Source organism: Sander lucioperca, chromosome 1 (genome assembly GCF_008315115.2).
Source record: "Sander lucioperca isolate FBNREF2018 chromosome 1, SLUC_FBN_1.2, whole genome shotgun sequence".
NCBI classification, from domain to species: Eukaryota; Metazoa; Chordata; class Actinopteri; order Perciformes; family Percidae; genus Sander; species Sander lucioperca.
Window position 1 is genome coordinate 10,155,893 of NC_050173.1, and position 16,296 is coordinate 10,172,188.

A 16,296-nucleotide genomic window follows, 5' to 3' on the forward strand; every position below is an offset into this window, starting at 1 on the left:
GACGATGACTGGCTAATATGCCGATTTAGATTCCCTAAAGCTGTGCTATTGGATATATGTACTGAATTGGGTCCAGTAGAGAGGACAATGCGCCGGAACCGTGCCATCCCGGTCCAAATACAGGTCCTCCCCACTCTGGGAGAGACCGGCTGTTTCCAGAGGGAAATGTCAGACAGCTAAATGTTTTTTTTAATAAATATTATATATAATCTTCAACTTTATCACTAAGGCTTGTTTGGATATAATATATAGTTCTGTTAAATCTTATTACGTCTGGTATATCAAAGCTGTCCCCGAGTGCCGTAATGCCTGCCGTTTTGGACATATTATTAATACATGTAGTTATAGATCAGGTTTCCCTACACCGTGCAAGAACAGGCCGAAATTATAATTCAATTTGCAGCAATTCCTGAACGTCTGAGAAGTTTTTTGCTTTTTCTCCACCAGTCATCATGATTCGGTGTAACAACTACTAGTGTCATTCATATACTGATCAGCATTCACAAGGTGCTTTGCATTGACTATTTATGGTTAAAAATGGGCGTGTACAGGGCGGGATAAGAGGCTGATCCACGTATGCACACTTGTAAGTAATCTCTGATTTATGAAGGAAACATTGCTTACAGGTGTGCATACACACGGTTTTATAAATCTGACTTTTTTTGGCGTACACCATTTTGGGCTTTTGGTCGTATGTACACTTATAGTAAGGATCCTACGCACTGTTTTATAAATTAGGTTAGGGAGCATGAACATGGAGGATAAATACTATCATGGTCTGAACAGAGCTCATATGCATTTTAGTTTGGTCAGAAAAAAATAATTCAACATTTGGATTATATCTGCAAACAAGGTACTAAAAAAGGCACCATTTATCATGTGTAGAAATATCAGTGCATATAATATAAACTCATCCTTTTTCTGCTGGCATGCAGTGAATACTATTTCAGTTCTGACTATTGCTAGGCAACATTACTAGTTTTCTTTTGAGTACTGACAGAGACAGCAGCTCTTGCATAAAAAGTGCTCCAAATAATAATAATTTTCATTCTGGGGCACATGTAACAGGAATTCACAGGTTTCATTGTCTCAATCTCCTGTGGCTTTCATTCACTCAGTAGAATAGGAATGAATACAGGGTGACTAGAACGAGAGTTGTAACATGTAGTTCACTGTGGAAACAGGACACCGGGACAATACTGCATCACGTAGCTTTGCCCCAGTCTTGGTTGTCCAATAAAGGCTTCTACTTAATGACTAAAAAACACACTCAGCAGGAATCATCTTTACAGATTTGTCACATTACAAAGTGGCTGGTGTACCTGACCCTACATGTAGGTCATAAGAAACGTCTAACAATATAGCCGATCCAAATACTTGTTACTTTTTTGTAGGTTTAATTAAAATGTCTTGCCAACAGTTTGGCCTCAAGCGTTAAGAAAGTGATTAAGAAACTGACCTTGTTTTCCTACAAACAAGATACTAATGATGTCATTGCCTCACTGTCAACACAGCGAGCAGATAGACAGCTAGTTTAATCTACCACAGATCTAATTCATATTCTAGCATCAAACTGGTTCGTCTGAATTCTGGGCACAGAAGCCTGTAGAACATGGGTGAGATAGATGAATGGAACATTTAAAAACAAAATACAATCCCGGACTGTTGAGGGCTGGATGGCAGCCCAAAGTGCCATAAGACGTCCTTGTTCACTGACAGACTAGGTTTTCAATAACACAATTCCAATACCGTCCTCCATCAAGCCAGTTGCATGCATGACTTGACCACTAAGGGCCAGGTCACCAGGCCACAATGAAGACTTTTATGCTGCCTGTGTGAGGCGAGAATATTTAAAATAATATCTCACTCAGTTCTCACCAGATATACACATGGGGATAGAATACACAAACTGAATTATTGTGAGCCACGAGCATATATATTAACTTTGCATGTGCTGTAACACTCCAGCTTACAGTAGCCACTGGGTGGAGTTGCCATTGGTGCTCCAATTGAGAATTAACATATATCAGCCTCCACTTTCTCATCCAATTACAGATGAAATGGGTTACATCATTCAAGAACAAGAATGTCATTTGTGATCAAAAGTGACCTTTTTGCCTCCAGGAAAATAAGTAGACCTCCCCCGAATTGCTGCTCTGGTATGCGTTTACACTCTTCGGTGGCATTTGTTCTTTGTATAGATGAGTGTTAATAAGGTCTCAACATAAAAATTGACAGAAATCATTGACTTTAGGGGCATGTGAGGTCCTGGGTTTGGTTAGTCAGCTTGGAGGCAAAAGGGTGCCCTGCAGAATGATGAGTTTTAGAAAAATGTTAGGGAAAAGAGAGATCTAGCCATATTTGCTGCTGGTCACATATCAAGACTGAGGTCCAGATTTAAAAAAAATTGTTTATCTTCTCAGAGGACATGTATACAATAAGTAAAAGTGTCAGGCTCAGAATTTAAGATGCATTAGACCCCTGCATCTCCAAATTAAAACTATTTAGGCTTTGGAATTCTGAAGGCTCATCTAAAGTGGTGCTTTTGTTCCAAGACACAAGCAACAGGTGCTTCAGTAATCTGTCAGATGTGTGCTCTTAGCTGAGAACACAGCAGCATAATTGTGTCTACACAGCTGAGCATACTGTATAACAGAAGATCTAAAAAGGGACAGTGCTTGCTGTCATTTATCTTCTTCAGTGTACCATAGCTCTTCATCACAAAAAGACTACAAACAATCCTTTACACTTGATATTCCTGCAGAAGTCAACATTTTCAACATTACCTACTTTGTGAATTGTGCGAATGTTTAGTTTAGATTTAGTCAGTGTCTTGAAAGGCCGAGCTTGAATTAGATTGTACCGTGGATAGTTTTATTAATAGGATTTTGGGATTAGATCTTAATAACCATGTTTCCTGAGGAGGGATTTTTCTTAAATTCATTAACAAAAAGGCAAAAGGGAAAGAGAAAAAGATTCTTTTGGTCTACTACTTAGCGTATGTTGCCAAAATGGACCTGCAGCCATCATCTCATTCATTTTTATTGCATGATAACAGGTTCATATTATTTATAATTATAGTAATATTAAAAAGGGATTATTTAAGATTACATTTTGACAAACCTTTATAAAATCAATGTGATCATACTTTCTGGAGAATAGCCTGCTCTAATCTCAGAAAAACAAATTGTGGACGACACCATGTTATCAGGATGTGGTCTGAGGCAATGACAGTGACGACTAGGGGTGTGACGAGACACGAAGCTCAGGAGACGAGACGATACACGAGACTGGGTTCTCGACAACGAGACGAGATTTTAACAGTAGTTTAAAGAAAACTTCAATGACGAAATATGACTGGAAAAACAGTCTCACATTCAATCGAATGAAAAACTTTGAAAGGTTTTTGCCACAAACTCAAATGGCTTCTCTCTAGTGTAACTAACCTCTTCAGACTTAATACCAGTACATGAAATTCAGTGCCGGTACCCAACGGTAACTTCTTTCCGGTACTTTCCCCCCCCGATTACAAAAAACATGTATTTCAGTTGTAAAAATAATTCCAAACCTATTTATATTTACATAAAACGTTTATTTATTTAGAACATTTTACACACCTCACAAAATAAAACACCTCCCTCTCCCCTCCCAAACATGTCCCTACAACCTATTAAATCAAATAATTCTTCATTTCTTACACTGCACTGTAACTTGTATTTGTATCTTATTCTATTTTAGCCTGTTTTGTTTTCATGTTTTCATGTTTTATGCAGGGGCGTTTCTAGGACTTGAGGAGGTTCAGGGCTTAGACCGGACCCATTTAAATAAACTGAATGCAATGAAAAACAGCAATTGGCCCAGCTTGTTGATAGCCAGTGTATGTTCATTTTAGCTGGCCAGTTTGTAGATGTTAGTTAGATGGCACCAATATTTGGCCTAATCATTACTGGCCTGGCAATCCAAAGGCCAAGGTTTTGTTTCCAGATCTGTGTGGCGACTTATGATGCGGGGGGTCTGGGGTCCTCCCCCAGAAGATTTTGAACATTAAACAAATCCTGCATTCAGGTCAATTTTTATGCACATATTTCTACCTTTTTCTGAATCAATTTGTGCTGGAAATATCTTCATGTAAAGGGAAACATAGGGGACAATTCAAATTGTAAAAAACAATGGAATATATTGCAATAAGGCTCTTAGGCATTCTGTATTGCTTTCAACTATTTATTCTCCTTTGGATCGACTTTTCTAATTATATCTGAGTCAACGCACATGTAGCCTAGGCATAATTTACTCTTCCCTCCTCTTTTGCGTCTTTTGTTGGGGAAGCAACCTCCTTAAATGTGCATATGACAATTATTCACCTCAATGATACATTAATTCATTTTAATTAATTAATAAACCCCCGGACTGTAATATTTCAGATGTGTTTGAGCAAGATTTCTGCTCATGTTCAAAACTTTGTGCACATTCAAAATATAACTCATCCCATCTGTGTTCTCTGTGATTTGGAGTCGTCGTGGAGGAGTACTTAAAACTTACGTTGTCCTTTTCCTTTTCTTTCACCTTATAAAAGCGTATAAACGTTCTGAGTATAAATACTCAAAACGTATTCACTCCCTTATGGAGTTAGATTCCCCTTTACACCTTGTAGCATGTAAAAACCAGAAACACCAGCATATTAGATTCATCCCCAAAACATGTAGGCTAAGCACTGTAATGCAAGGTTAATAGAGCTGAGTCCTTAGTTGCAATTTCCAAGTTGAACCACTTCTCACACCACTTTAACTTGAATGTAGCCTAATGGTAGAGCTCTTCTTGGCTTCAGCTTGAAAAGTGGTGCTTTCAACACAGTCTAATCACCGTTGCTTGCAGTCGCTATGGCGACAACACGTCATGGGCTTTGCTTATCTGATCTGCTGGATCTTCGATGAGTCGATACCATGAGCGGGCGAGTTCTCACTGTTCATGGTGATTTTGGTAGTCTTGACTTCTCACAGCGAGACACTCGATCAGGCACACAGAGGGAGAGACCGACGGACGGACAGAGAGAGAGAGAGAGAGAGAGAGAGAGAGAGAGAGAGAGAGAGAGAGAGAGAGAGAGAGAGAGAGAGAGAGAGAGAGAGAGACACACACACTTTATAAGCGTCCGGTATGAATGGCCAGGCGATCAGGCACGTATCTATGACCTTCCGGTGTGTTTTCACTGTTATACAGTCACTCAAAACATTCGGGGCTGAAGCCCCGGCAAAATCGGCTGACGCCGCCCCTGGTTTTATGTGAAGCACTTTAAAATTGCCTTGTTGCTGAAATGTGCTATAGAAATAAAGTTGTCTTGCCCTACAACCTCAGCCTGTCAGTCTCCCACCAGGGCATATAAACACTGTTGTGCCTGTCTGTCTCGGAAGTGCAACCTTAACTGCACCGCGATCTCGCCATTATATTATACTGCAGCAAACGCTGTCTGCGTGAAGTTTTGAAAACCGTAACCATACTTGCGACCGCTTAACCGGCATTGCCATGACTCGCTGTGACATAACAAGCTGCCGAGACGACGTAGTCTCGCTCCGTCTGCATCGCACCTCTGCGTGTGGGTCAGAGCTGAGCCCCGCTCTCTGTCAAACACGCAGAGGGGAGGACAGAGAAGCTTGCGCTTATGTACCGAAATTTGGCACCGCTTGATTTAAGGTGAAGGTCCTCGGAGGTTCAACGTCATTCTGCACTTGTGTAATGATATCGAGAGACAACTTTACCTCGACGAGAAACATTGTCACCTTTTAATATCGCGACGTATTCAATTGTGATGTCACACCTCTAGTAACAACTAACGGTAGGCAGCGCCTACGATCAACCAATTACCAGTCAAACTACATTTGTGCCAGATTTAAAAGACATTCCCTCAAGGCTTTCGTGAGATATCACGTTCATGAGAAATGGGACAGACGTGAAGTCAATGTGACCTTGACCTTTATCCTCCAAAATCGAATCAGTTCATCCTTCAGTCAAAGTGTACGTCTGTGCCAAATTTGAAAAAAGTATCTCCAGGGGGTCCAGACGGACAATCCGCAAACATAATGCCTTCGGCCACGGCTTTCACCGACGTGGAGGTATAAAAAAACACTAGAAAAAAAAAAATCTACACCTCCCTATCTCTAGTACAGGGCTGATTTCGTATGGGACTGCAGAAGAAGAAAATCTATTGTTGTTGATGGCAAATATAGTGACACATTAGCTAATAACCTCTGCCTGTGTCCAAAAGCTAAGGTAATTTTACTAGTACAGAAGACTGTTGAAAACATACCGTAAAACACAACAACCTCACACCACACTTCAAAGAACCACAATAAGCTTCTAAAAACATTTTGCAAGGCAGGAAAACAAGCTGCAGTGATGAGTTTAGCAGATGGCTGCACAAGTATCGTAACATGCTCAGGTTTTGCTTGATACTGAAAAATAGGCATCACACTGAACAAAAGATTTTCTCCACACGTGGACAGCAATGGTTGAGAATCATTTCTCAGAATTAAATAACTGTGAAAAATAAAAAAAAACAACCACTTCAATTACCCATGCAACTCACTTATCATGTAGAAAATATTGCTGGTTACAGCTTCTTTATAACTATCGTCAACAACAAAAACCCGCGGTATGTGTGGGAAACACTGCAAATATTGCCACGCAGAATTTCAGAATTTTAGTTTGATTGATGTGGTTGCTGCTGTGTTCACATAAGGAGATTACACCTGGCAGTGTGGGCAGAGTGGTTTAACTATACTACCTTATCCCCTTTGGTTTGCAAGAGCTCGGTCATGAAGCAAGGTGATGCCTTTGTTTACCCATGTATTACAAGTGTTGTCTGCTACTTTACCAACAAACGTGAACACATCCATGATGGGTTCAAAATTAACGTTTATATCCACCAGGGGGCTGGTGAGTGAAGCAAATCTACTAGCCACTTGCATAACTTACCAGCATTTGGCTGGTGGATAGTGCTCATTTTGAACCCTGCGACCATGTTTTCAGAAACCCAATGTAGTTGAACTAGAGCTGCAAAGATTAATCGATTAGTTGTCAACTATTAAATTAATCACCAACTATTTTGATAAATTTGATGAGTAAATTTTAAGAAAGAAAAGTTAAACTTCTCTGATTCCAGCTTCTTAAATGTGAATATTTTCTAGTTTCTTCACTCTATTACAGTAAACTAAATATCTTTCAGCTGTAGACAAAACAAGACATTTGAGGACGTCATCTTGGGCTTAAGGAAACACTGACATTTTTCATCATTTGACATTTTATAGACCAAATTACTAATCGAAAAAATAAGCCCTAAGTTAAACGGAACCGCATCACATCGAACCTTCGATTGTTGACTTGGCTGTAATGCTTACCATCTCCCTCCCTCTCCACATCAGAAAAGTCCTGTCTTTCTAATTCATATTCTAAAACTTACTGGGACATTTATTATATGCACTTACCACATAATCACACTCTTACAACCAGCCCTGAAGATAATATAGACCGGACCCTTTGGCTGTTCAACAAAGAGTTCAACTGAGACGCTAAACCAAAGCAAAGGCACATCAAAATTGGGCAAAAACAACGGCTACAGCAAAAGTTATGAGTAAAATGTACACAGAATACAGGCCAATATTTCATTATGTCTATACTGGGTCTCCACGTGGTAGCAAATAAAAATAATGGCAAAACAGAATGGTTCATTATTAAAATAATTACTTATTTCACTCCTAATTAGCAGATTAAAAGTTTTCACATGAGGGCACCAACAAGTGCAGTGACTGATCAATGTTTCCTAGATACAAATACAATAAAGAGTGGCACACAGCATTTGACATTTTTCCATTTGCCTTGATGAAGAAGTAAAATAAACACTATACGAGAACTGCATAGGTCTGCTCTTACGTAATATGTCTGTGTGACTGTATATTACTGTGTGCACTTCAGGAAGCACTACTTTCATCTGACTTACACAGCATGCATTTGCCAAGGCGCAAAACTGAAAATGAGGAAAAGAAACTACAAGAAAAAAACCCATTAACACATAGATGTACCAGTGTAATGTAACATAGCCACCTACCGAAGGTTAGGGCTCAAGCAAGCTGCAAAGCTACCTGCGGCTGTGAAGGCTGTTGAAAGTGCCATCAAACTACAGCTTTCCAGCTTTCAAACAAGACACCTTCAAAACTGTACAGCCAGTTGGTCACCACAAGGCTAAACAGGGCTTGCTGTGGTTTACTTATTAGCAGTTTTTCCAAGCAGTAATCTGTAGCTATAAAACTAATTGTGCAAACAGAACGTGCAAATACTGCCAAGCACAGCATCCAAACCAAATGTCTGTACAATATCATTAGAGGTTTTTGTCTTCTAACACCGCCATACTATGCCACTAATACAATAAATTATAGTATGCCTGTGGTTGCTTAATGTAATGGTTTTAATATCAAAACGCATAATTGTTTTTTTAGATGCTCGTAAAGCAGAACATTGACTTGTAATGTAATGTGAGGTATGTCACAATTCTGTGGGTGTTTAAATGTCTGCTTTCAAGGTAATGGGAGCAAGGGGATGCTTGGAATGGCTCAAGATGTTATATGATGATGGTTAAGTATAACATGCTGCGCCAGATGGTTTGTTACACGGAACCATCTGAGAAGCCGTCATTGTTAACTGTTTGGAAAAGGGCAGGCAAAAAATACCTGGCAGGTGATAGGATGAACCATATGTCTAGTCCACCATTGTTGTTTTGAACGAACTGTCGCGGCATCACACACCACACATAAACCACGGCCGTAGCTGCCAGTAGCTCCTAACCGGACGCTAATTGTTTTGATGAGCTGGCAGTTTAGACACAAACGCATTACTTGAAGCATGACATGATGAATTTGATCCTGTGATGATCGCGTGATCTTGCGATATTGCGAGAATCCAGCTGCCATGCAAGGTAAGGTAAAGTAACAAAAACAGACAAAACTGGCAAAAGTAACGCTTCCAAATGACCATCCTCCGCTGCTGAGGATAGCTTGATTTGTGATACTGGATAAGCCTGATTTAAAACTGTAACTGTAATCTGTACATTTAAAATAGTAAACTTTTGCAGAGGATTTTCTGCGATTTATTAAGTTATTTTACCTCACTAATGTTGGTATGAAGTAAAAACATTACTGACCAGGTAATGTAAATGAAAATATTGTATGTTGATGTGCAGTGTAAAAAGCTGGGTGATAATTTTACCACATTGGCTGTCTTTGACCCCTAACCCCCCCTCCCCCACCCTATTTGTTAGCAACCTTGGGTACCATGAAAGGCTTTAATAATAATAATAATAATAATAATAATAATAATAATTATTATTATTATTATTATTATTATTATTATTATTATTATTAAAAAAAAGGAAATGTGACTTATCAATTTGGTTGCAAAGCAAAACAATATTCTAGCCTGAACATACAAGCTTTAGTATTGTTTAAGCTTCCACTATTCTGCCACCTTCACTCATTATTCATAGTTAGTTCTTCAGTGAAATGTAAGCCATTTCTACAATAGATGGTCACTGTCCTTAATGTTTTTCTGCTTAGCTTTCACATTAACACAAGCAACTGCACATTCAGGCCCCATTCAGATGGGATGGTTTTGAAGGAAAATACCAACATTTAAATTTTATTGATCTTAATATAACATCTGTGTGCCCCATACAGAAAATGGTCCAAAACAGGTTTAGTCTAACAGACTGGAAGCAAAAACATGTATACAAGACAATATTGAAGCTGCTGGAAAGTGAATTTCTCTCTTTTTTGGTGGTAAGGGCTAGTTATTTTCCTTTGCATTTCCCTTTGTGCCAAGCTTGGCTTAACAAGTCTAAATACTGTGTATTTTAGACACCATTTCCACATTGCATTAACGTGCGATTGGTCTCTGGATATGCTATCTGGACGAGGTAAAAGCATGATATCATCAGGTTTGAATGCATGCGGAACACATTGTGTTGAGTATGCAATCAGATCAGCCTGAACACATCTGGAGGTGCTATGTGATCGGATTTCAGCCAGGTGAATGCAATCCATACAGTGTCACGTTCTTAAGAAAGAAATCCACTCAGCAAGCTCATCCAACTCTGCCTCTTTTTGCTATATGTATATAGATATCCGAATCACAATAAATGCAGAATGGAGAAAACGCTTATTAATATCAAGTAGGGCTGAACGATTTTTGAAAATAATCTAATTGCAATTTTTTTCCCAAATATTGCGATTCGATTATTTTTTTTAAGCTTTGTCTTCTGTATTATTCAACAAAGACAAACAATAAATCATTTTATAGTATGAACAACACACAATTACACACTAGACAGTTAAAAAAGTAAAAATATAGTACACACACACACACACAAGTGTAATTTTTTACAGTGCACAGAGAGGAGCTGCCTCCAGCCCCTCCCCCTCGTGAAGTTGCGTGCTGCCGAGTGCACTTGTTCAGAGAGGCTATCGTTACGTTAGCTAGTTGCTGGTGTTCTTGCCGTGGGATTAACTGTACTAATAAAACCGTTGAAACAACGCGGCCACACTGCTGTGAAAGCTCCCCGAACGTCATTTATCAGAGTCTGGTTGTTACCCCTCTCAGTGGCAGCTCCTCCATATCTTTATAACGGAGCTAACAGCTAATCAGAGCTAATGGTTGCCAACCGAGCCTTCAGTTCTGCGTGTCTGTATCCATTAACTGCACGTATGGACTCGAACCAGAATAAAACCCTTCATTTTATTAAAATGGCTGTAAAAGTTTTAAACTACAACTCAGTGTTGTTTGAATGACAGAAATCAGCTCAAGGTACAGTGTAGCGTTAGCGTGCTAGTTGATGCTTTCTCTGCGGAGTGCAGACTGATTTGCTCTCGCGAGTCATATGACCAAATCGCAGCCTTTGCGATTAGGAAATCGCGTTTTAACATATCGCGATATTATCGCAAATACAATTAATCGTTCAGCCCTAATATCAAGTGTAAATGCTAAGGCCTATGGATTGGATGCAATTATCCAGATAATGTATCCAGATACAGGTCACATGTCCAGGTGTAAATGGGGCCTTAGATTGCATTTTTAAATGTTTGTGTCTTTGTTTTCTGATCATTAAAAAAAATGCTGTGACAATCCCTAGCTGTAAAGAAGCACTCCATGTAAAACCTAAAACGTCAAATCAATATTAGGCTAAATCAACTCTGTTTTGGGCAGAGTCATAGCCCTTTAGTTTTTTTTACTCAATCCTGAACAAACAAAAACCTTTAAATAGGATTTTTATCATTGGTTAATGGCAATAAACTAATTCACTAGTTTCATTCTCCACATTGCATTTAAAACACAATATTTTAGTAACCACCCCAGACAATACACTGAGCCTCTGAAAAAGTAAAACCTCCAAAATAAACATTATTATCCCAACCTAATAGATTTTCTAAAACAATGTCACTTCGCATTCCCTGCAGTACTGCTGCTTCCTATGCTAAATATTGATAGTAAAAATGGATGTCACACCAGTTCCCCGCTAACCTTACAAAATCCAGGTCAAATATAAAGAGAAAAACAACAAACTCCTGTATCAATATGCAAGACAAATTAGATAAACAGTTAATAAATGTGAATTACGTGTTAATAAGAAGTCTCTTGTAAGCAACATCCCTAACTGTGCAGCTTTATGACATGAGGTTTATGAAAACCTCAATGACACAAAACCAGTATAAAAGCTATAAAAATATAAAAGCTTTAGTTAACTGATCTCAAACTGATAATAGTCATACAATTGATATGAAAAGACTAGAAAGACATGACATTTCCAGAAAATAATCACAACAAATTATGACATTAAATGAGAGTTAGTCAAACCCTTAAGATCAAAACACAGCATTTCTGTGGATCTCTACCATTCAATGAACCTCTGCTGTTGAGCTACTGGTTTGGAGTCCATACATAAGATGCTATTCTAAAAACGATCACCAAAACATTCAACCCGTGTTGTTAGGATCAAACAAGCGTAACTAAGTCTACATCAATTAGCTAGGCCTCAACGAAGTCAGGACATATTCATGCATGGGGACAACGCATTTCAGAGATCACTTCATCTATGTCTGGCATCCCTTAATCTATTCCTTACCAAGTACTACAACTAAACTATAACGTTAACCTGGCTTTAAATGTGTAGCCTATACCTCGCAATTCTGCACATATATCTTTTGACAATCTGTCGTGTGTCACATTCATGGATGTATTATATATTAAGGTCACAATGCCAAGCTCACCCTGAAACTGGCATTTTGTGATATGACTGCGATGCCAGTTAGCTAGCTTAACGTTAGCTCTACGGCAGAACCTTTGTTATTGTGTGCAGCGGGTCGACGACTAGCTAATGCTAGCCATCTAATCATCTAACACTAATTTATTGACACAGTTTACGTTCAATAATCTGCTTGACACTGACATGCAACGTTATGCTGCTTGTGCAAAATTACAAATGTCAGAAAGCAAGTGCTGATAATGTGAGCTAACGAGTCATTCACCAAGTCGCTAACCCAAATGAGCTTATCAAGCCGTTAGCTAGGCAGCTAGCTCTTTAGCACTCGCTCACAAAAGCATTATTGGAATTGACCGAACCTGGGTAGCGTTAGCATAGCGTCAGCTGGTGGAGCTGATTAGCCGCTGTTGTTTCAAGTTAGCTGTTAGCAGTATTAAAAAATTGGATTAGTGACATGTTGCTCTCTCGACGCTGTTAAAATGTATCTGAAGGCGTATGTGTAAAGAACCAAGTATTTTCGTAAATTGTCAGAAATACAATTCATTGGTTTAGTGACCTAGCTAGCTTTATCAATCAGGCTTAGCAGCAGCTAACGTTAGCTAGCTACTACTAATCGGCAGCGCGATGCCTGTGCGCACTCACCAAGATGAGTAGCCCTGCTCCGCCATATCGCCGAATACAGTGGGTTCCGCGACTGTGGCTAACACAGATTCAGGTCCTGGTGACAACCCGATGGGACCTCGGAGAGGTTGTCTGCTTTTCCTTCACAATCCAACGTCCTACCAGTTACTTTAAGGTGACAACATGATGATACATCCCGGCGGCAGCTAGTAGTCACTAGCTGAATATCTTGCAACTGAAATGGGAATGATGGTTTGCTATCGTTAGGTGGACAAGACAAAGCACCCAGAGAAAAAAAACACTGATGTTATTTTCGTCAGTTTCGCTAATGTCCTGCTGTCACCCCAGCCGAGAAGGCTCGGTCTCCAACGATGCTACACCCACTGTACATCCATATTCAGCATGATGTTTCCTGAATAAATTCAGATATTCTTCAAGTCTGCACCCCTAGCTGTTATGGAATACGCTCAGCGTTGCTTTCTATGGCGAGTCACGGGTACGCGCAAAATCGCCCTGCTGTAGAGCTTCACAAGTAGGACGTGCACTGAAACGCTTTTCTGCACTGAAAATGCTTGCAATGGTTTCCCTTCAGCATTGCAGCCTATCATATACACCTACAACTAAAGCCGTGAGCATTACGTCGATTACAAAATGTAATTTATGGTTATAAATATTGAATTCATTGCCGAATAATTTAATATAATCGCGAAACATGATTTTTAATTACGGACAAAATACTGAAAACAATACCTCTCGGTATTAGACTCATTTAAATAACTACTAAGATGGGTAACAAAAACGTGAACAAATTACCAGTGATTACGAACGTTTATACAAATAAGAACTGGTATAAAGTGCATTGTGCATGTGGTTTAGGTCTTTCCATATTGTTTGCAAAGAAAGACTCGCCCAGGGGCCTCTCTCTCATATATGGTTAACAGAATTATCTGTAACAGCTTATTTTAAATCAGTTTAATGCTTCAGGGTCTAGAGGCCCCTGGTCAAAAGACATAGGCCTACACTAGGCTGTAATATACAAAAATACACAGTGAGACCAACACAACTAGCCTATTTATAAAACAGTATGATGTATTGCAATAACACATTTAAATATATTGAAAATATGTCAGGCCTTACACTTTTTCTTTTTTGGGGGGGGGTTTGATGGACAAATACATGTTGTAGCGCCCCTTAGGCTGATCAATGTATTTTAAAAAAAATGCTGGATCCAATGGCTATCATTCCCCAGTTTGGTGGAAATCAAAATTGTATCATTCAGGATTTTGCAGATGATGAATAGAAAGGTAAACAAGTATTGCATTAGTCAAAGTAGAGCCCTCATTAGTAGTCGCAATTTACTATCGTTGCAGAAATTGCAAGAATGAGCAACAATTTTTCTTTCCAGATCTTGAGATGGTGATAAATGTTAGCAAACCTGTAAGAGGGGCTTTGTTCCTGCAGATTTTATGCCCCCTAGTTTCCCCAGTTTCCCTTGTACTTGTAAAGCTTTCGCAGGGTGGTTTTCAGTGAGAGCTCTTATGATTGAAAATATGATTGCATCTACATATAACCAAAAAGCCTCAGTGAAAGGGCAGGTCCTTATTGTTGCCATATTGTACATGTCTAAAATAGATTATCATTCCCCTCCATGAAACTTTGATCAGCACGGCCTGAGATTTTGCGTGTAAACTAACAAGATGATTCCCCACTTATGCCAATTGGACTAATGCCCCACTAGCACCACGAGAGGCTGCAATATACAGCCCTTGATATAAAGGTGTTGGATGGAACAAACAACATACAATTTGTATTACCCACGCTAGTGATGGCAACGTCAGTCAGTCAGTTTTAACTTTGGTCTAAACTAATATATCTCAACAGCCACTGGATGGATAGCCATTAAATTATGTACAGACATTCATGGTCTCCAGAGGATGAAGTCTCCTGACTTCACTGATCCCCTGATGTTTTCTCTAGTGCCACCGTGAGGTTGATATTGTGGGCTTGTCTGCCCATCACATTTCTTGTGTTTAAGTAGAATTGTTAATGAGATAGAGAACAAATCAAGTTCACAAAATAAAAATTAGGATTCATTCTCTGGGGACCATTAATATCTACGGCCATTTTCATGAAATTAATCTGTTCTTGAGCTACATTGTCATGGTTGGTCAGGGGGACATTTTGACATAAATGTGGCATGCGGGTATTGAATCACAATCACCACATTGATATGCAAATTAGGCATTCACTAATTAATATGCGCTAATATGCATTAATTTGACAAGGTACTGCAGGTGAACAGGATTAACAAAATAACTCAAATATATCAGCACAGAACTTCCCCAGTTAATGAGTTAAGAGTCTTTCCCCCTTAAATGTTAGGTTTAAATATGTACATTCATTTAGAAGAAATCTACAAATACCATCTAAATATGTATTTTGGAAGTTTTATTTCCATTAGAGTAAAAGAAGACATGAAAGCAAAAGAGACCAACATCTCTAAATTGACCACAACATGTAAAAACTGTCTTGCATAAAACCTTAACTTCATCATTTTGATCGTAGGCTCCTCATCTAATAATAACCGTGTTTTTTATTTTTAACATTTATTTTGTTGAGATTTTTCAAAAAGTGTTATTTATTCCAATGACCCCAAAATAATTAAAATGATTTATTGCCATTTGTAAAATAAACAAAACTATGTCCCTTTCCTTGGTGCAGTCACTTATTCTAAAGATATACTTGAAACTAGTAGTGTAGAAAACATGCACATTGTGGCAGAGTTTCCTTTGCTGTTTGTGATTAACCTGGTAAATACTAAGAAGTTGTGTTAATATATTTAATGTTTTGTTTAAATTTAAAATAATTAATGATGTATTAACTATTAGGACTGCCCCCCAAATGTCTGTGCACATCCCTGCTATAAAGGCCAGACAAATAAGAAGCCTGATTTCTATTGCCATGTGTTGTAGACACAGCTTACTGTAGGCTAAGTGTCTATTCTAATGCTGTTCAGTGACATTAATAAAACAATGCAGACTCTTGCTTTGGCTGTAAAACCATCCATGTGAACCCATGAGAATGCTATAAATCATGTGCGATCATTTTCCTCTCATTGAAAGTCGACCATTACACAGCTGCAGGCACAACTTAGCAAAGCCTTTAATTTCCCGTCCTGATTAAGTCTGAATCACAAAGAAAAAGTGCAGGAAAGCCTTGTTTTTCCTTTCTACCATCTCCAGTGTTAAATATGTGTATTGATCTGAGGTACGTTTTACACACTGAATCGAGCCCAGTGGAATAAATTATTGTGCTTGACAATAGAAAACTTTCTTATAAGGGCTTAGCTGATGCCAGAGGAGACAGTGTCTTTCCTGTAT

General features: G+C 38.9%; 1 protein-coding gene across 1 annotated transcript in view; it reads right to left on the reverse strand.

Annotated features, from left to right (window-relative positions):
* The window catches only part of sppl3 (signal peptide peptidase 3), a 31,804-nt gene extending 18,328 nt beyond the window's left edge, over nucleotides 1–13,476 (reverse strand). Inside the window, exon 1 of the mRNA XM_031277909.2 lies at nucleotides 12,938–13,476. Coding sequence (XP_031133769.1) covers nucleotides 12,938–12,963 — 26 coding nt within the window. The 5' untranslated portion in view covers nucleotides 12,964–13,476. The remainder of the gene's footprint in view (nucleotides 1–12,937) is intronic.
* Between the last annotated feature and the right edge of the window lie 2,820 nt (nucleotides 13,477–16,296).